We start from the raw sequence: 25,889 nt of genomic DNA, 5'->3' as shown, positions 1-25,889 counted from the left end.
CCTCCACCTGCCAGTTGTCTATAACAGCTACCTATCCTTCAGATCCTAGCTTTAACAGCAACTCCTCAGGGAAGTCACCCCTGACTCCATGTGCAGCTGCAGAATCTTCCAATCTTCCACCTCTCCCCACATGAGCACTGACACTGTGTACAGTTGTCCGATTACTACTATGTGTCAGTTTTGAGACTGTGAGCTCCTTGAGAGCAGAGACTACCTAGTACCTGATGTAGAGTTGACAATCAACACTCATGAAATTCAGCGCTGAAGAAATGTTTTCATATAATATGATCCAGTGCCCGTTTCATTGTAATGCTGCCATGAAAGCTACCATTTATTGAAGTAGGTACTTGACCTCTGCAGTCTCATTAAGTCCCACAACAATCCCATAAAGATGTTCTGTTATTATCACCCTTTTACAGCTGGGGGATCTGAAGCTCAGAGAGGTTAAGTGACTTGTTCAAGGTCACACAGCTAACATCTCAGTCTGGGTTCCCTAGAAAACAAGACTTGAGGCAAACCTTATATGCTAATGCTTTATTGGGGATGTCATCCCAACCCAAGATAAATGAAAGGGATTTTGAAGTAGAGAAGAAGGGAAAGCAAGCACAGATATGCCTTACTGGCTTAGCCACAGCTTCTCAAGAAAACATGGCCAGGAGGTCCCTCACTCAGGGTTCCTCTGAGAAGTCATGTGAGACACATCTTTGCAGGGGTGTAAAGGGCAAGAACTTCACCTGCTGGCACCACCCATCTCTTGTCCTCCATGAGTCACTCCGGGCCCCACTGCTTCTTACTTCTGGGTTGTGTTACCTGTGCCTCCAGGCAGCTGTTAGAGAAGCAGTTTCACACACAGAGTTTGATCTAAGTCTGGAAGAAGAGCCAGTGCCCCCTCCCCTGCCAAGGGTCCAGTCAGGCCAGCTTGGACGCTAGCTGGGGTGTTGGGAGATTGGGCCGGGGCTCTGCAGGCCACATTACTGCAGGCTGAGATGGCCAAGTAGCTGCAGCAAGAGACCCAAGCCACGCGCAGTAGGAGGTGACTGGATATTGGATCATGTCCAGTGCTGCCGGGTGGCCAGGAAGGACATAGCTGAGTGCACCTGAGAAGGTGCATTAAACAAGCCTGATAGAGCTAGTAAACATCAGAGCTGGAATTCAGATCCAGTTTGGACTAACTCCAGGGTTCTTCAACAAATACTGACTGAAAGAAGGGTAGGAGGGGAAATGAATAAATGCATGAACTTTCGGAGGGAAAACCCTGGTAATCATCTATTCCAGATGCCATCATGTGATAGGTGGAGAAACTGAGGCCAGAGGGAGTGATGCCCTGCCCTGCCCAAGGCCACAATGAGTGTAGGCAGGAGAGCTGGGACTTAAGCCTCAATCACAGGCTTTACTGGACATTCCTACTTCTGACAGCACCAACTAGTCATGTCAGCGTTTATACAGTGAGATCTCTAGTTCTTACCTGCCCAGCATCTGTTCCCTGTCCTCTGCTAACAGCACCTTGGTTTTCCTTCTAGAAACCACCTTCCCCCATGGTTAGTTATGTAGTTCTACTGAATCTTGTCACATCCCTAGTCTATCCCTAATCTCCAACCCCTAACCCCCAATCCTAGGTCTAGTCAATCAGATCATCCCATTCCCCTGACCACAGTGAATGACTCATGGGTGGGAATGTCACCCAAGGTTGTCCAGTGAAAATTAATCACAGCATAGTTGCAACTACATACAAAGAGCATCTTTCTTTTCCTTGGGTTGCTAAATCTCAAAATGTCAACCTGGAGTTACGGAAGCCAACGTTGTGAGAGAGACTGTACTTGAGAGAGAAGCTAACCCTGCAAAAAAGAGAGCTGAGAAAGAGAGGTCCCAAAGACCTGGACCTTGTTCATCTGGATCCAGCCGTGCCTGAAGCTGTACCATAAAATTTTCAGTTATCTATGCCAATACATTTTTGCATTTCTATTTGAACCAGTGTGAGTTGCACTTCCATCACTTTTTGCAAAAACAAGACAAGCACCTATTCTGGGTCAAGTCCTAATGCTGGATACTGGGGATAAAGATTTATCAGATCCAGTGCCTGTATCTGGAAGTTCACAGCCTGCAGGGAAGATTCTTGGGTTCCAGATAAATAGATAAGCCTGTTTTCTGGACTAGAATTACCAATGGAAAAAAAGGTAGCAAGCACTCTGGCAAGAATAGCAACACCTGGTGTCTAATTGTAATCGGTTAATCCCTATTCATGTGTCTCTCACCCAGGAAACACCAAACCTTCACCCCAGCCTGACGGAGGGCTGGCTTTTCCCTCTTTGCTTAGGACACCCAGCAGCTCAGAGTGAAAGTCTGTCGGTTTAAGGAACTGGGAAAAAACACCCGTATGTACACACCTCAAATCAGCTTATCATGCACCCGGCTTTGTTTGCCAACTTGAATGTTCCTTCGAAGAGAAGAGAAGGAGAACTTCCATGAAGTCACAGATTGTTTAGGCTAGAGCCTAAGCAGAAGAGGCCACATAGGAGGGTCTTGACCTGAAGTGTGGTGAGTCTGCGGAAAGTATGATCTGAGGTCAGGAGGGCAGAGGGAGGGAGGAGCATACTCTCCAGAGGCCATAATGGACTTCAGAGATTCATGAAACTCTGAAATGGCATACAGCATGTGTGGGGGAGGGGCGGGGAAATGAGGTAAGGGAAGGGGAATTCATTTATAGTTTTAATTCATATTTTCAAAAAGAATCCTTTGATATTCCACTGCTCCGGGATATGGTCATCCTTTTGTAGATGAGTGGCTTATTGCTGAGGCTGCTATAATCAAGTGCCATAGACTTATAAACTACAGGAATTTATTTATGTCTCCCAGCCTTTAGTATGGGAAGTTCAAGGTCAAGATGCCAGCAGGTTTGGTGTCTGGTGAGCGCCTGCTTCCTGGTTCAGAGGCAGCTGTCCTATCATTGTGTCCTCATGTGGCAGAGGGGTCAGGAAGCTCTATGGGGTCTCTTACAAGGGCACAGACCCTGTCCCTGAAGCTCCACCCTCAGGACACTAATCACCTTCCAAAGCCCCAACCTCCTCTGGTGCCCCCTGTCTGGAAGTTCACAGCCTGCAGGGAAGATTCTTGGGTTCCAGATTTCATAAGAAATAAAACATAAGAATTCCACACAAACATTCAGTCCATTGCAAGAGAGACACTGAGGCTCAGTGTAAATTATCACATTACATAATTTGTAACAGACTTGTAACAGACCTGGAATAGAACCAGAAATCCAGCTTACTCAGCTGCTCTGCTGGGAGGAGACAAGGAATGCACCCCAGGACCTCCCCTGTCCCTCCTGCCTAGCTTCAGACCTCAGCCAGGACATTACTGGTCCCAGAAGGATGGATCAGTTGCCTGTCCTCTGTGCTTGGCCCCAGCCTCACCCAGGCTTTCCCTTGGTGTGGGGCTTGCCTGTGTGCATCCATTGATGATGGTGCATCTCAAACTTCACTCAGGCTCCATCACACTCAGACACCTGCCCCTCCCCTAGCAAGCCTGCTCCTGCGAAAGCTTCCCCATCTCAGTAATGGCAGCTCCACCCTCCCAGGTGCCAAGGTCAAAAGCTCTGTAGGCAACCTTGCCTCTTGCCTGTCTAGTCCATAAGTGAATCTGATTGGATTGACCTTCCTCATTTCTTCCAGTCTCTCAGGTCTCTTTGCTTGCTCACCAAGGACCTTTGCACCTGCTCCTCCCTTTGCCTGGAGTATTCCTCTGCCGGGATCCACATAACTCCCTCCCTTAGCTCTTTCAGATTCCCACTCAAAGATCACCGCGTCACGAGGCTTTCTCTGAGCATCCCCCAATCACTTGCCATCTCTCTTCCCTGCTTCAGTTTTCTCTATGGCATTTATTACCATGGGCGTTCTTATATGACTTAGTCTCTAGGGCTCGCTAAAGTATAAGCTCTAGGAAAACAGAAGCATTGTCTGTTTTCCTCAGTGCTAAGCCCCAGGCACCTAGAACACTTCCTCGAGCTTAGTACTGAATAGATATACAATAAATATTTGTTGAATGGATGGATCCACCAATTATCCTATCTGGTTCATTCAGCTTGCCCCAAAAGCTCTAAGTTCCTTGAGGGCAAGCGTTGTGTTCTGTTCACTGTTCTATCTACCCATGAGGGTTACGTAGGGCTGGACACATTAACATCGAATGAATGAATGATTAGCCCCTGCAGCTGACAGGTGTGGACTTTGGGGAAGAAAGAGACTTGGGAACACACCAAGGCACTCACAGTGACCTCTAACCCCCTAAACCCCAGCTTTCTGTCTGCCGTGAGGAACCATGACTCCCTGGTGTGATCCACGCCAGAGCAGGTGGGAGGGTTGCAAGCCTTAGCCCTGAGCTGTTCTCGGGTCTCTGACTTTGAATCCAACCCCTTAAGATCACTTGGGTTTAAAGCCCAGAGTCGGGAGTCCAAGTCCCTGAATGTGAAGCCCAGGTCCACCACTGACTTCCAAGACTTGACTCTGACATCTGTAAAATGGGAACTACGATAGCAGCGCCTCCCCTCCAGTGGCCATGAGGCTTAAGTGAAACGAGGCACTGAAAGTGTCTCTGTGGACTTGGTGAGTGCTCGGGGAGTGCCCACTGCCACTCACGGTTAACTGCTGAACTGAAGGGGGAAATAGTCCCTTTCTAGCTTCCTCTAGGTGGATTGCAGCTCCTTGGAACCTGGCCGGATGTGGTTTCGGGTTCTAACGCCTCATTTAGGTTTCTGGGCACCTGGACAGTCTGGGTGATTTTCCCAGGTGACATTGAGCACATTATCTGGAGAACAAAACTCCTTTCAAGGTCAGAAACGCCTGGAGAGCCACTGGGCAGCCAGAGAGAGGCAAAATCACTGGCCTGGGTTGGGTCTGGGCTCCCCAGCTTCCTGGCTGGAATTACACCCCTGGGGAGCCTGCCAACTCCAAAGGAGAGGCTGATTTTGGTGTAGGCAAAAAAGAAAAATTCATCCCCCTTCTCTCGAGGGGCCGCATCTCCCTTGCTGGCTGGCAGCCAGGAGGTTTTTCTAATCCTGGGAATAAAGTCTAAGCAACCTAACTCTGACCTACCTGGGGGGAGGAGAGAGGAGGGAGGAGGAGGGAAGAGGGGAGATGACCTCTGCCCCACCCCCCGTAACACTTAGTGTGTTTTTGTCACCTTGAACCTTCACAACAACCCCCACCCCCATTTTCCAGAGAGGTGAGGTGACCTCCCCAAGGTCATGGTGCCGAAGAGGAGAGAATGTAGCCTTCCTTGTTGGCTTTCTTCTCCCTCACCCAGCGCAGTGACTGAGCGCAATGTACCTTCCCCTGGGATTTCTAATCTGCTTCTACAGATGGAGAAACTGAGGCACGATAGCACAAACAGCAAAGGGCAGTGGAGCAGGCTGGCAAGTGGTAGAGTGACGGGTCATTCTCCAAGCCCAGGATTCCCGCCACATTTAAAGTGCTGGCCCCCTGAGGTTCCCAAAGGGAAAGCCAAGGCTGAAAGGCCGACCCCTGGAAGTCTGCATTACTTCCCTGACTTGGTTGGCAGCTCAGGTCCTTTTGACCCTGGGTGCCCAGCCCTCTGGACCTCACTTCTGGCCATCAGTGACAGTGCTGGCTACTAGTTGGCTCTCTCCGGCCTTGGCCCTATGACCCAAACACCTCTATTATTATTTGGACGACTGCACTTCTTTCTGCACTATTTGCAGAGCAGTTTATTATTTATTATCCCCTGGCGGGCCTCATGGCTCCTTTGACCAGGGGTAGGGGCAGGCCAGGTGCACCCCGGCTGTAGCACATACCTGGGAGGGCGGCATCATAAGCAGGACAGCACAGCTTGAACCCCAGACAGCCTGAGCAGAGGTGCAGACTCAAGTCCCCTTGAGGTTCTTATCTTCTGCAGTCATGGCCGTCACGTCAGTGACTAGGCTGGTGCCAGCAAACAGGGCAACCAGTCTCACACTGAAAAGCAGGAAGAAAATCCCCACACCCCCCACTTCCCATCCTCACTTGACTGTGCAGGTATAAGTGGGGTGCCAGATGCTCAGGAGGCGTTTAAAACCTACCAGCTCCAACAGATGTTCTCCTTGATGTGAAGAGAAGTATTGAAGAATGGAAAGTGAAATAACTCTAGCCTCTGTCATCTGTACGTTTAAGACTGGGCCAATGAAAAATATATAAAATAAAATTTAAAAAATGTAAAAAAAGAGATAGATGAAGCAAATATTACAAAATCTTGTATCTAAGTGATGGGCATATGAAAATTCATTGTGTACCCTTTAAGATGCTGTACTTTATTTTAAAAAAATATTTATTTATTGGGCATCCCCGGTGGCGCAGCGGTTGAGCGCTGGGTTGCGAAGCTGCCCGAAGCCTCGGCAGCGCGGGTTCGATCCCCGGCTGCTCCGTGGCCACAGGAGGAGGGTCCCGCATGGTGCGTAGGCCTCTCCTGCCGCCCGCTGCTCCCCTCAGCAGTGTACTTCGGTCCTTCTGCCTGCTCTGCTCCCCGCTCTGGCTTTAGTGAATTCTCTCGCCCTCCCACGCTTCTGACTGTACCCAGTGCTTGTATAAATAATAAATAAATATTTTATGCATACAAGAGCCGGGGTATAGCCCAGAGATGCAGGGGGTGAGAGGACTCACCAGAGACAGAGTGGGGAACAGAACAGGCAGATCGACAGAAGTACACTGCTGAGGGGAGCAGTGGGTGAGTCAGGAGAGGTCTGCTGTGCCATGTGGGTAGCTCCCTGGCCGGCCGGGGATCAAACTCATGCTGCAGAGGCTGCAGATTGCTTCATAATGCTGTGCTTAACCTCTTGTGCCACCAGGGAGGCCCAAGATGCTGTACTTAAAAAAAAGCTTTTTATAATAATTTTAAAAACAGTCATTACTTTTTGGTTATTTCTTCTGTACTTTCTAATTAGTAAAGTTTAATATTTAATTTAAAAAAAGACTGGGTCAGGCACCTCCTGAATGCCCCCCAAGGACCATCTGAGGCACCATGACATACACATTTTCCATGGCAAGTTCTAGAATAATTATTCTATAGAGGTCTTTGTGATGCCAGGGGTATCATAAACGCTTCTAAAAATGTTATGCTTAGTGCCCAAAGTGGGAAGCAGGATGCAACACATAGGACAATGCCATTTATATATATGAAAAATACACATACAAACAATATTGATTTTGCAAAAATATCTCTAAACAAAAAGATGCACCTTGAATACTTGAAATGGTCCCTGAGTGGTAGGGGTTAACTCACAGACAGCGTGGTTGGTAGAAACAAAGGTTCTCTGTGTGGTTTAGAAAAAGGAGCTCCCTCAATGAATGACTGAATGAAACACTTGAGGGGCCTCATATGGACCAGTGATGATGACATGCAAAGGTCTGTTTCAGCACTAACATTCATTCTAGGATTTGGGCCTTCAAATTCTGGTTATTTGTTAGGGCAAAGCCCCATCTCCACCCAGTTATTAACACCTCCCATTGCATCTGTTGGTCAGAAAAGGGCTGTGGACTGGGATCTAAACACAGGACCAGATGCCTGGCTTGGGGGGGGGGGGGCACCATCTCAGCCCTTTTCTCTCCACTGCTAATCTTGCCCCTCGATCCCCAGGTCACTCACAGTTCCTGATGGTGGGCAGTGTGTGGGCGGCTCTGGAGATCTCCCTGGCCTGCATCTCAGCCCTGGGCCTCATCTCCCCTGCCTGGTTCCAGACCCCTACCTTCTCCTTTGGCATCCTCACCTACTGCTCCTGGCCTCAGGGTGATAGCTGGAACCAGAGTTGTGGGGTCTTCAGGTCCCTGGATGATATTCCTGACTTTGCCTGGAAGGTGAGACCTGGGATCATCCATTCACAGGCTGTTGGGGGTTCAGACCACCAGGGCAGAGAAGCAAGTGCCTGCAGAGTGGGGTTTGTGGGACCTTTCCTCACATCCTGGTGTCTACCAATCTCAGTCTTTTTTTCAAACTAAGCACAAAAATCCTTAAACCTGACAGCTCTAAGGAATCACCTGTGAATTTTGCTGATATGAAGTTCTGCCCACGTCCCCCAGTCTCTGTGAAGGTATGGGGTGAGATCTGGCTATCTGCATTTTAACAAATACCCAGGAAGATTCTGGAGACAGCTGCCAGGCCTAGTAGAGCCTTTGTTCAAATTCGGAAAAGGTGGCACTCCTTCAGGACACCATGCTGCCATCTACTGGAAATTTACTATAACCAATAAGCAAATCTACGATGGTCCCCAAACACATCTCTCAGGATTGTGCAGGGTGCAACCTGCACATGCCTATCTGGCCTACCTATAAGCACTGCCAGGTTGAAAACCACAGTGTAGGTGTTGAGAGTCCCGGTTACGAAGCACATTACCAAATTAATAATGGACACAACAGGTCTGGACTGCAGCTCAGAGGAAGCTTGTACAGGCCTCAATGGATAATTACAAGGGGGCCTGTCTGGCGATCCTGCTGTGTAGAAGCTACTCAGCAAGGCAGGGTATGAAGGTTGTATATCTATATCTTAATTCTGGCTCTATCACATGTTAACTATGTGTCCTAAGCCAAAGGGACACACCTCCTTAGGCAGCAGTTTGCTTACATATGAAACAGGAATGATGGTAGTACAGACCTCCTGGGGTTTCAGGACCCACATATGTCAATAACCAGAACAAGTATACGCCTGCCCTTCTCCCTCTTCCTGCCAGGTCTCAGCTGTGATTCTTCTCGGAGGCTGGTTCCTGTTGGCCTTCAATGCAATTCTCCTCCTGTCCTGGGCCCTGGCCCCCAAAGGGATGTGCCCAAGGAGAGGCAGTGGCCCAATGCCAGGGGTGCAGGCAGCTGCAGGTAAATCCACTGTCACATAATAAACATTCCAGATGTTAATGAAATGAATGAATGAAACAAACTGTGAAAAGAATCTGGTCTTCTGCTTTGAATCTCTGCGATAACCCCTAAGATTACAGACTATCCCTGGTCCTTAGTAAGCCAGATATAGGGAGGATGGAATGATGTCCTATAACAGCACCCTCTCCTGTCCTTAGTCAAACCCAGAGCTAATAGTCTCTCTCCCATTGTTTTTCCCTCATCTATTCATACTGCATCATCTTTTCTGGATCACCATACGGTTGGGCAGGTTGTGCACTGCACAAGAGTGCTGAGCTGAGGGTTCACATGACTATGTTCCACTTGCTGAGCTGTGAAACTGCAGGGCTGCAAATGCCCAGAGCATTGCTTTTTTTTAAATTCATACATAGGCACTAGATGGCATAGCCCAGGCCTTTATTGCAACACTCATTCAATTAATTGCTCACTATCTTTTACCTAGATTTAAGAAACAACCACCTCATGGGTCTTCCTGTTGTCACTCTTGCCTCTTAGAGTCTGTTTGCCACAAGCACTGTTGTAGTGAAATCAGATCATGTCATAGACTGGCTTAGCCACCTTCCTATGATTTCCTGTTATACTCGGAGTAAAATCCAAACTCCTTACCATGGCCAGTGAGGCTCTGCCTGGCCAAACACCCATTCCCTCACTGCCTCCTCTTTTCCCCTTCTACCAAGCTCAACATGCTGCAGCCACACCGCCTTGCTTTCTGTGCTCCTCTCTATCACGCTTGTTCCCTCTGCCTGGAACTCTCTCCTCAGATCTTCATGTGTCTTGCTCTCCCACTTCACTCAGTATTCTGCTCAGATGTCACTTCCTCTGTGGGGACAGCCATGACCACTAGGTAAGGGAGCCTCCCTCTCCTTGAATTCTTTCCTCTGATCTTCCTTATGTTTTTCATGACAGTTACTTGAAATATCTTATCTGCTATTTGATTACCAACACCTAGTACAGGTGCACATAATAGATGCTCATTAAATATGTGTTGACTTAATGGATGCAGATACAGTCTTTGTCATAGGCTTGCACAGTGGCTAGTGGGGGCGGGTGCATCAGGGAGTTATAACTTACTGGATATTTGATATGATGGAGATAAGCATAGGGTGCAAAGAACTACTCCAGGTACCCGGCCCAGTGTGTGGAGGGTGTTAAGGAAGGATTCCTAGAGAAGGTATCACTTAAGATGAGTCAGAATGCTGAGTCTAGGTGCACTATGCTAGATGCTGATGACATTAAGGCAGACATGTCCATGTCCTTGTGGATTTGACTTTCAAGTGGAGAGAGATGGGAGGGCAAGTGGGAGTAAGCCAGATGTGGAAGGGCATTTCAGGTAATGGGAATATCAGAGACCAAGTAATGGAAACAAGAGAGCCAGGCATGTGCAGGCAACTGCAAGTAGACCAGTGTGGTTGAAGAGCAGCAAGAAAAGCTAAGGGCCATCTGATTCTCCTGCATGGGAGTGTCTTGAAGGTAAAGAGGCATCCAGTTCTTTTCACTAGCGTTATTTTGCCCACCATGTCACAGTTTTGATGAGTGAACACATGGATGGATTGGTGGGGTTGGTGAATGGATCAGTGAATAAGGGGTAAGTGGGTGGATGAATGGATGGACGGATGGATGGGCGGAGGGCAGGTGACTGTGAGGAGTGGTTAGATGAACGGTGGAGAGAATGAGTGGATTAGAATATGGCTGAATGAAAATGAGCTGATGGACAGATGAGTGGAAGGTGATTGAGTGATGGGTGGATAAAAGTAATGAAAGAGTCACAAACAGACGAATGCATGAAGAGGCAAGTGGATGGATGAGTGAGTGGGTGTAGGGGTGGGTGGTTGGATCAGTGAGCCTAGGGTGGAGAGTTAGCCCAGTGTCCCTTGAATGACACCCTGGTTTCCTTCTTGCTCTCTAGCCACTGCCATTGTTGTGGGCCTTCTGGTTTTCCCAGTCAGCTTGGCCTCCGCATTCGCCAAGAAAGCCTGTGGAGCCTCTTCCATGTACCACGGTGGGCAGTGTCAGCTGGGCTGGGGCTACGTGACCGCCATCCTCACTGCAGTCCTGGCTAGCCTCCTCCCCATGATAGGCAGGCCCCACAGGACCCATGTCCAGGGCAGGACCATCTTCTTTTCCAGTGACACTGAGAGAATCATCCTAGTGCCAGAAAGGAGCAAATAAAAATTTTCTAGCAGGAGGAAAAAGAGTCCACACTAGAGTTGTATGAAATTACCAAATACCCAGGTTCAAATCCCACCTCTGCTGCTGCCTTAATGTGTGACCACAGGTAAGCGTCGCTGGACCTTGGTGTATTCTTCTGCAAAATGGGTGTGTGTGCCCTGCCTCACAGCGTTGTTAGGGGAGTTAACTTATGACGCTCTGTGTAACTCCTCTCTTAGAGAATTTGAAAATACACTTTCCCATCTAATATTTAGTGAGTGCCCTTTAGGTATAAAAGTTTTCCCAGTGCTGGAGCGGGGGTGGGGAGACAGGAGCTAAGGACCTGCCCCACACTTCCATGCAAATAATCCACTGACACCCACACTGCTCTCTCAGGAAGAGATGCTGGGGTCCACCTACTGCTTTTGCCCATCATAACCCATTGCCTTTCTGTTGTTACATAAATATATAGGGTATATACCAACACCCTAGTCTTCCCTTTGGAAATGATCCTCAGTAACTCTTGGCTAGCCCAAACTTTTAAGCACAAATGAGCCTTTCTAGTCAATCAAGCATGATTGAAACTATGGGTCCAGAGATGGGCATGGGCCTGTGGAGCCAGCGTGCAGAAGTGGGACCATGAGATGCACAGAGATGGAGTCTAAGGACTTCATTTGAACACCTGGATACAGCAAGGCCTGCTCCCCTGCCTGCAGGAAACAATCACAGCCAGGTTAGTATCCCCCCTAGCCTGGCTGCCTCAGAAGAGTGAACTTCTTTCTTGGTATATACACATCTTGAGGACTCTGATTGGCCAGGACTGGGTCCTTGTCCATCCTCCGGGGTGAAAGGCATGCCAGCAGTCTCACCGGAAGACCACAGTTGAGTGGAGGCAGTATAATTGCCTAGAACTATACCCTTCCTGGCACCAGATGAGTGTCTCCCATTGAAAGGCAGGGTCTATCGCCCACTCTTTGAATCTGAGTTTGACCATGTGATTTTCTCTGATGAAGAGAACATGGCAGTAATGACTTTCTGCCTGCTCCAAGCCTCGGTCTCAAGAGGCTTTGCACACTTCCATCTGCTCTCCCAGAAGCTGCCGCATGGCCATGTGAATGAGCTGGAGCCAGGCTGCTGGAGGATGAGAGACATAAGGCCCAGCTTCCCCAGTGCCCGAGCCCACAGCCATTCCATGTCCAGAAGCAGGGCAGCCTACCTGGCCATCAGCTGAGCTCTGAGACATGAAGATGGATGGCTGAGACCAGAAGAACCCACAGGGCCGGAGGCTGTGGAGATGATTACCTAAAGTCACCAGGTCTGGGGTGGCCCAGAACACAGCATCACTCACGGTGACAAAGGATTCTCCTTGACCCTTCAGGCAGCATAAGAATCTGTCCCCCCTGGGTAAGGGCCACTGGGGTGGTGGTGGGAAGAGACAGTCTTCAGAATATTCCTTTGTTTCTTTAAAAAAAAATACCCCCAAAGAACCAAAAAGTGAGCCAGATTCACACATCTCTGTTTATATATATTTTCTCTGTATATAGACACAACTCTTTAGTAAACAGTGACAAGGTATGTTGGCAACACTGAGAAAAGGAGGGCTGGCACTTCACGGACAGAACCACCCCACGGTTCAGTCCCAGGGCACAAGGACACACGCCACGTACGGGGACCTGGATAAGCACGGAAAGTCGAATAAACACGAGCCACTCCACACGGCAGCCGTGGACGCGCGTCTGGAACACCGAGGGCACGGGGAGAGGGATCTTGTGCTGTGCTTTGTCACCAGTCTCAAAAAAATAAATAAGAATCAGAAGCTCCGGGACCTGGGTCTGGCTAACATAACTCCCTCTGCAGTGGACTACTGGGTGGCAAAATGAACTTCTTTCAGAGGAGCCTGTCACACATTTCCCCCCACTGGGGAAGCTGGGGTTCAGGGCACGGACAGTTCACAGCAGGGGCGTCGGGGCCTGGCCCATCCTGCCTGGAGGCCCGACTAGGGCAGAGGGTGCAGTTCAGATGCAGGTGGAGGCACAGGGGAGCACAGGGGCAGGCGCCTCTCCCTGGCCTGGCTGGCTCAGATCCCCAGGATACCCGCTCTGTGAATACTTCACGGCGCTTCATGAGCCCCCTCCTCGCTCCAGAACCCTAACTGCTGTTCTTGGCCAGAGCATTCCTCCCCGACTCTCACCTTTTTCCCCATCCCCTGCCTTCTCAGGATAGAGGAGTTGGCAGGATGGCCCTATGGGGGGCACCACAGGTGACCTAGCTAACTGGGGCTTCGTTGTGGGTTGATGACCCCTGGTGTGAAGATGTGGAGGGGAGCATTTCCAGACCTAGCCGGTAACCAAGGAAAACACACACTATCACCACCCCAGCCAACCCTTGACCTCCTTCTCTTCCTTTGTCCTGAGGGAGCAAAGGCACTTAGGGAAAAGTCGGCCTCCTTGACCAAGCAGCTCCCACTAGCACACACCTCCAGCGCCGCCACACCAACCCCAGGTGTACAAGGAGAGGGAAGCTTCCTAGGAAGAGGGGAAGGGGTGCAGAATCTGCCAGGCCCGGGGCTCTGAGCAGGACCCTGAGGAGCTGTCTCCAGCCTGTAAACACTCCCTGGGTTCCATCGCCTTTGCCAGGAGACACTTTACTTTAAAATAAAGGTATGGCCTGGGGTCAGGTGGAGGAGAAAAATTGAGAACACAACAAATGGAATCCCCGGCCCCAGAGAAGGCACAGGACTCCCCTGTGCCTTTTCTGAATGCGTGGAAGCCTCGAGAAAAGCAGTGGCTTAGGTAAAAGTGGGGGGGATGCCTGGGGAACCCCTCCTCTAAGCCAGTGCTTCTCAAATGGGGCAATTCTGTCCCATAGGGAACATCTGGTACTGCCTAGAGACATCTTAGGTTGTCACAACTGGGGCAGGGAGGATGGTGCTACTGGCATCTAGTGGGTAGAGGCCAGGGATGCTGCTCAACATCCCTCAGTGCACAGGATGCCACCCACCCCAAATACTGAGTGCAGAAACCCTGCTGCAAACTGATCCTGCTGCAAACTGCTCTGGAACATCTCCAAGCCCCCTTTCAGAGCATGGAGGTAGCCCCACAGATCTCCCCTCCACCAATTCCCCCCAAAATTCCCTCCCCACATCTCAAATTCACCCCATTTGGAGGGATGGGGTAGAGGAGAGGAGAGCATTCTGCAGACCATGTGCAATGACCTTCCCTCCTGTCCATCAAGAACCCCCAACTCCTACAAGGGAGAAATCCCAGGCTGGGGCGATCTTTGGTCAAGCAGGAAAACATAAGGCTGAACTGAAGGGGCAACCCCACACCCCATCTGCCTGATGGTGAGAGGTGGGCAGTCTCCCTGTGCACAGAAGCCCACACTTGTGAACAAACACCGGAGCCTCTCCCAGGGCCGGGAGGACAAGCGCGCACCAGGGCAGGTGGCGGCTGGGCTGACGCCGCCTGGGTGCGCAGGGCCTCACTTGTTTTCTATCAGAGTCTGCACCTTGTACACGAGGTCCCGGGCCAGCTTCAGGACCTGCTTGGTGTTGTGTCGTTCGGCCATTTCTGAAAGAGCAAAAGGCAAGACTTCATGAGCCCCCTTCGGTGTCCACCCTCAGGATACCCTCAGGGACCCTTCCAGCCCCCTACCCTGGGGGCAGGTACGTGTGTGTCTGGGGCATCCGCATCACAGGGTGGCTCTAGAAGCTGACCCCCAGGGGAAAGACCTACACCTCCTGACCTCAGTTTACCCTTTTATAAAATGGGGCTTGCAACAGTACCAAGTTCACAAGGAAACAGGTACTATGAGATCAGATAAGATGATATTGTGCATGCTTAAAAAATGCTAGGTCTTCCCATCCCTCGCCCACAAATTCAGTGGCTAGCAATCTTCCAAGAAAGCAATACACATAGTAGGTGCTTAAAGGGATGATGGAAGGAAGCAACAGAAAGAGAGGGGAAGGGAGGGGAAAGGAGGAGAGAAAGCAAAAACCATTTCATCAAGAACCACACAAAATGATCAGATCTTTAAAGCAGAATAATCTTAAACCTAGACATTTATCAGCAAGAAATCATTTAGTAGAGAAAAGAGGCATGAGGCCGCGGTCCCTGAACTCGGTGCCACGGTACCCAGAGAATCACTGTGAACTCAGAAATTTTGAGGGAAACAGCGATGCGCCAGAGAAACTGCCAGCACAAGCGAGTCCACAAACTGTGCTGAGTTCCTGTCAACAACTCTATCTTTAAAAGCTATGTTTTCAAAAACTGTAATTAAAAAATGAATAAAAACTACGTTTCCAGCAGGAGGTTGCTGTGATGAAAAGCAAGAGCCATGTGAAAAGTCAGTGCAACAGGCGGTGGAGGCGGGGCCTCCAGTCTGATTCCTAAGTTTGAGAAGCTATGCAAAGCAGACAGGTGCACGCGCCCCACTAGCATCTGCACTTGTTTTAAAATGAAAGAAATATTTTCTTTCAATGTATCTGTATTTTTTTTTCAAATGGCTAAGTTGTTAGGATATAAATATTTATTAAGTGGTTTGGACCTAAACACTTGCAACTGATGGCTACAGCCACTGTGTGCAATTTGTAGCCTATGTGTGTGTGCGTGTGTGTGTGTGTGTGAACATTTTAGAGCCACCAGGGGCGCTGTGCACTGAGGAGGTGGAGGACACGGTGAAGGCAGGCCCTGCTTTGGTTCTTCATAACGGCCTCCACCTGAAAACCCAGATGCCAACAGGAAGGGTGAGTCAGTAAGTTACAGTCACATGAGGTATGATCTGCAGCCTTAAAAAAGATTACATGGAAGGCAGTTTTAAAATTATGAAGTGGAAAAAACCCAGATATGACAGGATTCTGTGACAGGAACAACCTAATAAATACACACATATCTCTATGACTATGGAAAAGAATGGCTGAAAAAGTTTTTTAATGAACCACTAAATGCAATGTGATTTCCTGGAGTGGATTCTAGAGCAGAAAAAGGATATTGTTAAAAAAAACAGGTGAAATAAAAAAATCTATAGTGTAGTCAATAGTGATGTACCCATGTTAATTTTTTCAGTTGTGACAAATGTACTATATTAACAGGCACTATATTAACACCAGGGGGAGCTGGGGGAAGTGTGTCAGGAACTCTGTACTGTCTTTGCAACTTTCCTGTAGCACAGATATAATTATTCCAAAATAAAAAACTTGTTAAAAAAATCTAATGTTTCCAGAATGAGGTCACAGCTTGATTTTCTCTTCTTTTGGTTTTTTCAATACCACCTTTGGTTTTTTAAAATTTTTGAGTAGTGATAATAGTAGCTAAAGTGACCCAGGTACCAGGTGATGGGCTTTATCCCTCTCATCTTGGTTAATCCTCTGGATGTCTCTGTGAGGAGCTGTTAGCACCACTTTATCCTCTAGGAATCTGAAGCCCAGAGACAAGAAGTCACTCACCCAAGGTCATCAGCCCCCAAGCAGTAGATCCAAACCCAATTCTGTCTGATTTCCAAGACTGCCTTTTTCATGCTACTTCAGTTGTCATGCTGTGCGGGCTTTTCCTGTGCATATCAACACTATTACCCCACTTCAGAGATGAGGAAGGTCAAGCCTGGTAGAAAGTAACTTGTCTGTGGGCACAGCAGTTAGTGGCAGAGCCAGGGTTTGCCCCCGAGACTGATTTCACTACCACATTCCTCCTGCCGGATTCTTGAGAACACATGCTCAGTCTTACAAGATATCAACTCATCCATTTGGAAATAGCCACAAAGGTGGGCAGATCCCTTCACTGTCCCCTGCACTGTGTGAGAGTAAATCTCAGTGAACCTCCGTCCCTCCCAAGGCCCCAGAAGGGAGCCCTCCAGAAGGCCACACCCCTTAGATAAGACCCTAGTCACATAATACCATTAAAGAATTTGATGATGTCTGTGAAATCCATGTTGTTCTCCAAGATGATGTCACGGTAGACCTCCACCAGTGCCAGGGCGATGAACAGGACATAGTGGGCGGACGAGACATGTTTCGCTGCCCAGATGGTCTCCCAGACAGAGAAGACATCATCATACACGAGTTCTGCCAAGACAGGCACACGTACGGGGAAGGAGTCAGCCACAGAGCTCACGCTGCTGCCTCCCTCTGGGAAAACCCAGGCAGCTGAGCTCTGGGCTTCTGCCTGAGGGCAGTGCCCAGAGCTCAGACCACCAGCCAGGAGACCTGAACTCTGTCACTGGACCATCAGAAGTTATCAATTTTCCCCATCTGTAGGTTATGTAAACCAGGTGCATTGTAAGTTTCCAGCTGCGACTTTCTGTAGGTAAAGGAACTAAACATGTGTAATTGACACTGACTTGTCCGTGCCCTGTCCCTTGATGGCATCCCCTTCTCTTTCTGAACCCTCCATCTCCTTTAGAGCCTAACAGGGCATTCTCTCCTACCCCCTGTACACAGGTAGAGCTGCTTGCTGCTCCTGGGCCTAGTAGATATAGAACAGAGCAATGGCTTCCTATGTCCAATGAACACAGCTTGAATCTCAACTCATTGCTTGGCTAATTTTTAATTTCCCTCCATGAGCCTCTCTATTTCCTCATCTGCAAAGTGGGGTGATGCTGATACTAGTAATGGACTGAAGAGTTAATGCACAGAAATGGCTCAGCACAGTGCCTGGCACTTAATAAACACCTCCACAAAGGTTAGATATTATCAGCATCACCCCAAATTTGCACAATAGCAACATGCTGTGTTACACATCATCTCTGAGTCATGTGTACAACATGCTTTATGGGCTTCAAGGTTGTTTTTTCTGATAAGCAGTTTAATAAAATGGAAAACACTGGGCATAGGAGGTGAATAGAGGTGGGCTCAGATTCTGGCTCACTATTCCTAGCTCAGAATTGAATTACTCTCAGCCCTAGTTTTGAGGGTTGAAACAACATTTACTGCACAGTAACCCAATAATCAGCACTCAATAAATGGGGGTTACCTCTTTCACTGGCTTTCTTCCAACACCCCCCAACCCCAGCTCCATGATATCTTTTCCACTTAGGTTCTACAAGAGCCAAGAGACAAGGCTCCAGTTAGATGCTGGTACCTCGTTTGAAATCCAGCAGGAACCAGCGGTAGCAGAAGTAGAAATGAGTGTAGTCCCCATTCTGATGCATCAGTTCAAAGAGCTCAGAGTCCAGGATCTGTTGCAGGAAGAGAAGACACATTTTACCCTCCTGGGACAAGGCTGGGCCAGAGAGGACGGCTGAGTAAATGATGGCACATCCCCATATCAGACAACACACCACCGCTTAACAATCAGGCAGTGTTAAAAAAAAAAAAACAGGAGAAGTATTCAAAGTGAAAATCAACCTATCTCAACCTAACCCAGTCATTCCTCCAAAGAAGATATGAAAATAAATGTCCAATAAGCATCTAAGAAACATTCATCATTAGTCATTAGCAAAATACAATGTCAATTTGAAAACCACAGTGAAATACCACTTACACCTACTAGGACGGCTATAATAAAAAACAATAAAAGACAACAAAATATTGGCAAGGAGGCAGAGAAATTAGAACTTTCCTATGTTGCCGGTAGGAATGTACAATGGTGAAGCTCTAAGTCCCATTCTAGGTGTATTTCCAAGAGAAAATACATAAAACTGATATAAGAATGTCCATATACAAACTGATAGAAGAATGTGCCCAGCAGCATTATTAAATAGCCAAGAGGTGGAAACAACCCAAATGTCCATCAATGGGTGAATGGATAAAGTATATCCTTGCAAAGGAATATTATTCAGCAATAAAAAGGAATGACATACCGATACATGCTATCACATGGATGAACCTTGAAAACATTATGCTAAGTGAAAGAAGCCAGACACAAAAGGGCCACATACTGTATGATGCCATTTATATGAAATGTCCAGAATAGGTAAATCTATAGAGACAGAAAGTAGATTAGTGGTGGCCAGGGGCTGGGGAGAGGGTAACCACAGTGAGTAGACAGTGAATATGGGGCTTCTTTTAGGGATAATGAAAATGCTCTGAAAATAGATAGTGATGATGGTTTTACAACTTTGAATATTCTAAAAACCATTGACTTAGTAACATTTTAAAAGAATAAATTCTATGGCACATAAATTATATCTCAATAATGGGGTGTGTGTTTGTGTGTGTGTGTGTGTGTGTGTAATAGAGCTAAACATTACTTTGAGGAAAAGGACTGATATAATCAAATATACTCTTAAGAGTGATGGCTGTATCTTGTTCATGATCAGTGTCTGGACTGATAAATACTCAGTGAGAACAAATCTAATGGAGTTAATTTGAGTGCTGAGTTGAGGTTGAGTCAAATTGAGTTTTATAGTTTTGTTTTCTAGTTCAATTCAGTATTGAGTTGAATTGAGTTTTTGAGTTCAACTGGGTTGGGCTGAGTTGGGTGAACGGAATTGAGTTAAGCAGGATTGATTTATTGAGCTAAATTAAATTCAGGCTGACTATGGAGTTGACCTAAGGTCTGTTGGGCTGAGCTGGAATAGTTGTAATATTGCAGAAGAGCAGATCATACCTGGATTAGTGACCTCATGTTGGCAAAGTGTGTGTCCATGGCTCCTCCGTGGGGGAAGTTCTGGTTCATTCTCTTCATGAGCTCTGTGAAGCAGCTGAAGGCAATGGCCTCTGGGGAAAGAGCACAGGAGAAATGTCAACTCTGCCTCTACTTTTCAAGGAACTAGAGCTTCCAAATGGTGGTATAAAGCCCTGAACTGGTTCACCAAGTCACAGCCAAATGAGAAACACAGACAATGGAATGACTGTCACTGCACTCTGTATCAGGGGATGCACTCCAATCTTAAATTAAATAACACCTTCCAACCTATAGATGTCAAAATTGGCTTTCTTTTAGGAAGTGATGGTGACAATAGATACTTGTTTAGATATTTCTATTTGCTATAACACACAATGTTTTGCTTTTCCAAACTTTTTTTTTTAAATTCTACTGTTTTATAAAATTCTCAAGTCTAGAAACCCCTGTATTCCAGCAGCAATTGTTAATGGTGGAAGGGTATTTATAGGCATTGTACAAAGAAAGGGTCAAATACTGTGAAATGCTGCTTAGAGTAACTGCATATATTAAGTAAAGGCTCTGAGAAGTCCTGCAATTTAGAAACCTGCTTCATAATTGTTTAACTCAGTGTTTAAAAGTTTTGGCAGTAACTTTAGGGAAAGTTACACTAGACCCAAGGCATGGTGGGATCGGATTCATCTTTTAAAGTCTATTTTTCAGATCAGTTTAAATATACAGAAAATTGAGAAGGGATCAGAGTTTCCATAGACTCCACAATCACTTTCCCCCACAATTAACATCTTACATGAGTATGGTACATGTGTTAAAATTAATGGCCCAGTGATGGTACATTATACCTAAAGTTCATAGCTTTCTTTTTTAAAGATTTATTTATTCATACAAGAGCTGGGGTACAGGCCAGAGATGCGGGGGGTAAGAGGATTCACCAGAGACAGAGTGAGGAACAGAACAGGCACATTGACCAAAGTACACTGCTGAGGGGAGCAGCGGGCACGACAGGAGAGGTCTGCTGCACCATGTGGATTTCTCCCTGGCCGGCCAGGGATCGAACTCATGCTGCTGCAGAGGCTGTGGATTGCTTCATAGTGTGGTGCTTAACCCCTTGCGCCACCAGGAAAGCCCCCCCCCCTTTTTTTTTAAACCTAATGTCCTTTTCATGTTCCAAGAACCCATCCAGGAACACACAACACATACAATTGTCCCCCCTAAGACTTTGTGTGGCTATGACACTTTCTCAGGTTTTCCTGGTTTCTAATGATCCAGACTGTTGAGGATACCTATCAGGTGTTCCACAGGATGCCTCTATTGGAGTGTGTCAGATGTTTTCTCATGACAAGATTGGGATTCGGAGTTACTGGGAGACTACACAGGTAACATGCCATGCTAACCACATGATATAAAGGTATATACTACCAACGTGATTTATAACTGCTGAACGCTATCCTGGTCACTGGGTTGAGGCAGTTAGTGAGGCTTCTTCCCCGTATAGTTTCTCTCATACCCCACCCTCTTCGACACTGGATTTTTCACAAGGAAGTCACTATGCACAGCCCATATCAACTCTGTCTAAAGAGTAGGGATTTAGGGCCTCCCTGGTGGTGCAAGGGTTAAGACGCAAACTATGAAGCTATCCACAGCCACTGCAGCACAAGTTCAATTCCTGGCTTGTACCTCTGTGCCTCTGGCTTGTACCCCAGCTCTTGTATGCATAAATAAATAAATATTTAAAAAAAAAGAGTAGGGATTTATGTTTTCTAGATTTTTTAGCAGCCTCATCGAGATTCCCATACCTCTAGATTCACCTTTTAAATGTACAATTCAGTGATTTTCGTATATTCACAGAGTTGTGTAACCATCATCATTGCCTAATTTCAGAATATTTTCATTACCCCTCCCCAAAGAAACCTTATACACAGCAGAGTCATATCCCTTTCCCTGCCCCCTGATGCAGTCCCTGTCAATCACTAGTCTATTTCCTGTCATTATAGATTTCCCTATTTTGGACACATAAGTGGAATCACACATGGGTGGTATCTGGCTTCTTTCACTTAGTATAGTGTTATCAAGGTTCATCAACAATGCAGCATGACAGCATGTATTAGTCCATTCTTTTACTTTTCTTCCAAAGAATATTCAATTGTATAGATCATACTTTGTGCATTCATCGTTTGATGAAGACTTGGGTTGTCTCCACTTTTTGGCTGTTATGAATAAAGCTACTGTGCACATTCATATACAAGTGTTTTATGAACATATGTTTTGGTCCTCTTAGGAATATAGCTATGAATGGAATTGCTGGGTCATATGGTAACTCTGCTTGACATTACGCAGAACTGTCAAACTATTTTCCATAGTGTCTCGTTATTTTCCATTGTTTTGATTCTAGCCATCTTGTGGGTGTGAAGTGGTATCTCATTGTGGTTTTAATTTGCATTTCCCTAATGACTAAAGATGTTGAGCATCTTTTCATGTGTTTATTGCCTATGTGTCTATCTTCTGTTAAGAAACACTATCCAAATCTTTTGCCTATTTTTAAATGTGTTATTTATATTATTGATTTGCAAGAGTTCTTTATCTTTATATATTTTGAATATAAGTCTCATTATGTATTTATTTATTTTTTTAAAGATTTATTTGTTTATTTATTTATACAAGCACTGGGTACAGTCAGCAGCGCAGGAGGGTGAGAGAATTCACCAGAGCCAGAGCAGGGAGCAGAGCAGGCAGAAGGACCAAAGTACACTGCTGAGGGGAGCAGCGGGCGGCAGGAGAGGTCTGCGCGCCATGTGGGACCCTCCTCCAGTGGCCGGGGAGCAGCCGGGGATCGAACCGGCGCCACAGAAGCCGCGGGCAGCTTCGCAACCCAAAGCTCAACCGCTGCACCACCGGGGAGGCCCAGTCTCATTATGTATTTAGCTTGCAAATATTTTCTTCCGTTCTTTAGGTTCTCTTCAATTTCTTGATGGTGTCCTTTGAGGAAGACTGATGAAATACACTGCTGAGGGCAGCAGCGGGTGCGGCAGGAAAGGTCTGCAGCGCCATGTGGGACCCTTGCCACCTAGCCGGGATCGAACTGGTGCTGCAGAGGCTGCGGACAGCTTCACAGAGCTGCGCTCAACTGCCTGCGCCACCAGGGGAGGCCCTAGCTCTTTCATTTCTTCCAACAATTTTTTTTGTAGTTTTTGATATACAAATCTTACACTGGGAACTTGATATATCACAGGGGTCTTCTAAGCACCTGTACTGGCCCTCTGTAGACCCACAAAGTAAGACTAACCCCCATCCTTGAAGTGGGAACAAACTGCACTCCCCGCCCTGGGGTGAGGAGGACATACGCACCATCATCTAGAATGACCAGCAGTGGGGCCAGCAGGTCACACATGCCCTGGACATAACCGATCTCAATGTGCTGCCAGATGTAGCTACAAGAGAGACACAAGAGTCCAGTGATGGCACCCATTACCTGTCTCTCCAACCCTCTTCTTTCTCCCCCCAACCCTGGCTCAGCCCTCCATTGCTCCCCCACACCACTCCCTCAAGCTCCCACCTGTATCCCTGTCCCCAGTCTCACTCTCTTCAAACATCTTATGCTCAGCCACCAGCATGACCTTCCAAAAGCCCAGCACAAGGAGGCTACTTCATGCCCAAAAACCTTCACAGGCTCCCCAAGGCATAACAGGACAATGTCCAAACTCCTCAACTCCCAATCCATCTTCACAGTCTCCTACATCGCTTCTCAGTATTTCTTCTTCTCCAACCACACTGAGGCAGTCACCTTTGTACAAGTACAGTGCACATTTAGGCCCCTGTGCCTTTGAGCAGTTCCCTTCTAGAATGCCCATCTACCCCTTAATAATATTTACTGTATACTCAGCCCACTATACATGCATTATGTTATTTGATTCCCAAAATAATCATATGAAAAAGGTACTATTATTATTCCATTTCAAAGATGAGGACACTGAGGCAGAGAGAGATAAATGGTATATTGAATAATAAGTGGCAGATGTAGGGTTTAAACACAAGTGGCCTCACCCCAGGGTATGTGTTCCTAACCTATAAGGCAAATGGTTTCTTCAGTGTCTCCTAATTTTGTCAAAGTCCATCTCTGTGAGGTCTTCCACAATTTCTCTCAATGCCATAACCAAGCAAAAATCAATCTATCTTTCCTTCTTCCTCAGCAGTTTTTCACTTCAATGTAAAACACTACAGTAACACTAATTATATTTGTATTCCTTACACTAAATTTTGAGAGCCAGCAATTGCTTGTGAGAATGTAAGACAGACAGTTAAGAGAGAGCACTTATCAATAAGATTGCATTAGAGTAGGGGTTGGCAAGCATTTCCTGAAAGGTCCAGATAATAATTACTTTCAGTTTTATAAGCCATATGTTCTGTGCCAATTATTCAACTCTGCAGAAACAATCACAGGCAATATGCAAAAAAAAATGGGCATGACTGCAGTCTAATAAAATTTTATTTACAAAAACAGGTAGCGGGATGGACTTGGCCTATGAGCTACAATAGCAGTTTGCAAGCCTGAGTTAGAATAGCATGTTAAGAAGTATAGGATGTATTACTGAGTGTAAAAAGCAGACTGCAGAAAATGTTTACAATATAATCCCATGTTGGTAGACATTTTTAAAAAATTGAAAATGTGTGCATTCATGATACATTACAGAATATATTATATAATATACTCTATTACACACCATTATATATATGCATGTATATATGGCAGGTGCAGAGTTTGAATTCAGGCGGTCACACCCTGGGTACGTGTGCCTCACCTGCATGCCAAATGTGTCTATGTACACATACATACGGCTTTGAAGGATGCTCACTAAACTGTTAGCAGGCATTACTTCTTTTGAGTGAGAGACACTGATGATGGAAAATGAAAGAAGTTTCTCTTTATACCTTATGAACTTCTGATTTCTTTGGTTAAGGTTTTTAATAACCATAGGTTATTTTTATAGTTTAAGAAATAACAATAATAACTTTTTAATGAAAAGTGGTAAATAACCCCAGATCTTGGCTTAAAGAAATAAAGCACAGATTCTAGAGCTCGAATGACATGAGTATGAATTCCTGCTCAGCCACTGTTCAGCTGGGCGACTTTGATGAAAGTGTTACCCTATTGAGCCTCCAATGCCTCACCAATGTAAGAGGAGACAATATGATCCTCATAGGCTTGTTATAATGTCTAAGAGAGATGATGTTAGTAAAAGGCTCAGGATAGTGCCTGGTGTATAGTAAACATTCAATGAATGTTCATTATTATTAACATTATTATAATTGCTATTTTATTGTCAGTGTAATCTGGAATAAGATTCCAGGTGGGCATGGTGTAAGCTCCCAGCAGCCCCCACCTCTGCCATGACCTTACACTGATTCCCTATAGACACACCCTCCCACCCTTGCTCCAGCCACCTGCACATGATGTTGCGTAGCTTCTCCAGGTTGGCAGGTGTGAAGTACCAGTAGTTGCGGTCACACCTCTGCACGTCCTTCTCAATACGGTGCAGGTTCACCGTGTACAGGTCCAGCAGTTCTGGCTATGGGCCCCAGGAGGTGAGAAAAGAACAGTTACATCCAACCCCTTACAGTGATCATCTTCCAGAGCTTCTTTCTCTTCCCCTTAGCCCTCTCTTGTCATCACTGAAAAGCATGCCCTCTACCAGGACCAGGTGGGTATTTGATTTCATTTGCATTATTGTTTTCTGATTCTTAAAAAAAAATCTGTGCTCTCTGAGGGGTACAAAACTATTACCCCATTTCATGGATAAAGAAACTAAGAATTATAACTTTAATTGGGAATGCATTCATTTTTTGCTAAAAATTGAACAAGAACAATGGAAAACTTCAGTAGAAGTTCAATTCTTAGATATGCAGGACCCAATAATCCTGATGAAATGGTTCAGTGATAATGGTAAGGAAATAAGGAACATTTAAAGGCAAAAAATAAACCCAGAGAGGTAAGAAAATACCAAAGCTAGCTTTTGCCTTGAGGAAAGCTGCCTAACAGGGAAAATATAACTTGGATTTCATGGTTCTGTGACCCCACCAACCTCCAAGTTAAGGAATTGAATAAGAGACTTTCCTGCATTAGGACAGGAGCCCAACAAGGATGTGGGTTTTGGGGGTCCTGTCCTAATGCAGCATAGAGGGAAAGCTAGAAAACACTAACATCTGGGGCTCAAAAACAATGGCTTATCTCAAACATAGGTTCCAAATAAAATCTAAAATCTATCTCACTGAATAAGTAAGAGCCTGAAATCTGGTTAATAACTTATAC

The 25,889-nt window shown here is 46.5% G+C and overlaps 2 protein-coding genes across 3 annotated transcripts in view; one reads left to right on the top strand and one right to left on the bottom strand.

Moving 5' to 3' along the window:
• Positions 1-2,488: 2,488 nt before the first annotated feature.
• On the top strand, positions 2,489-11,051 carry LHFPL7 (LHFPL tetraspan subfamily member 7). Its single transcript, XM_037511503.1, has 4 exons — positions 2,489-2,535; positions 7,618-7,835; positions 8,705-8,843; positions 10,789-11,051. The coding sequence occupies exons 2-4, from the start codon at positions 7,635-7,637 to the stop codon at positions 11,049-11,051; spliced, it is 603 nt and encodes a 200-aa protein (XP_037367400.1). The 5' UTR covers positions 2,489-2,535; positions 7,618-7,634.
• Positions 11,052-12,623: 1,572 nt separating this feature from the next.
• The window catches only part of SGSM1 (small G protein signaling modulator 1), a 69,002-nt gene continuing 55,736 nt past the window's right edge, over positions 12,624-25,889 (bottom strand). Inside the window, exons 21-27 of one of the 2 annotated variants that reach the window (XM_054695192.1) lie at positions 25,025-25,149; positions 22,931-23,013; positions 19,574-19,683; positions 18,104-18,200; positions 16,921-17,088; positions 14,515-14,599; positions 12,624-12,703 (exon numbers count right to left, since the gene is read on the bottom strand). In XM_054695192.1, the coding sequence (XP_054551167.1) occupies positions 12,664-12,703; positions 14,515-14,599; positions 16,921-17,088; positions 18,104-18,200; positions 19,574-19,683; positions 22,931-23,013; positions 25,025-25,149 (708 nt within the window). In that variant the 3' untranslated portion in view covers positions 12,624-12,663. Of the gene's footprint in view, positions 14,600-16,920; positions 17,089-18,103; positions 18,201-19,573; positions 19,684-22,930; positions 23,014-25,024; positions 25,150-25,889 lie in introns of both variants that reach the window. The other variant, XM_054695193.1, reaches the window with a different exon arrangement.

This window comes from Talpa occidentalis, unplaced genomic scaffold (assembly GCF_014898055.3).
Source record: "Talpa occidentalis isolate TD23 unplaced genomic scaffold, MPIMG_talOcc4v2.1 talOcc4.14, whole genome shotgun sequence".
Lineage (NCBI taxonomy): Eukaryota > Metazoa > Chordata > Mammalia > Eulipotyphla > Talpidae > Talpa > Talpa occidentalis.
The sequence above is the reverse complement of the archived record's forward strand: the minus strand, read 5'-3'. Positions and strand labels throughout refer to the sequence as shown.

Excerpts from the sequence above, each read along its gene's own strand:
- LHFPL7 (XM_037511503.1), top strand. The coding sequence starts at position 7,635 with ATGGTGGGCAGTGTGTGGGCGGCTCTGGAGATCTCCCTGGCCTGCATC. Across the intron at positions 7,836-8,704 it reads TTCCTGACTTTGCCTGGAAG|GTCTCAGCTGTGATTCTTCT; the intron begins GTGAGACCTGGG and ends TCTTCCTGCCAG. Across the intron at positions 8,844-10,788 it reads AGGGGTGCAGGCAGCTGCAG|CCACTGCCATTGTTGTGGGC; the intron begins GTAAATCCACTG and ends CTTGCTCTCTAG.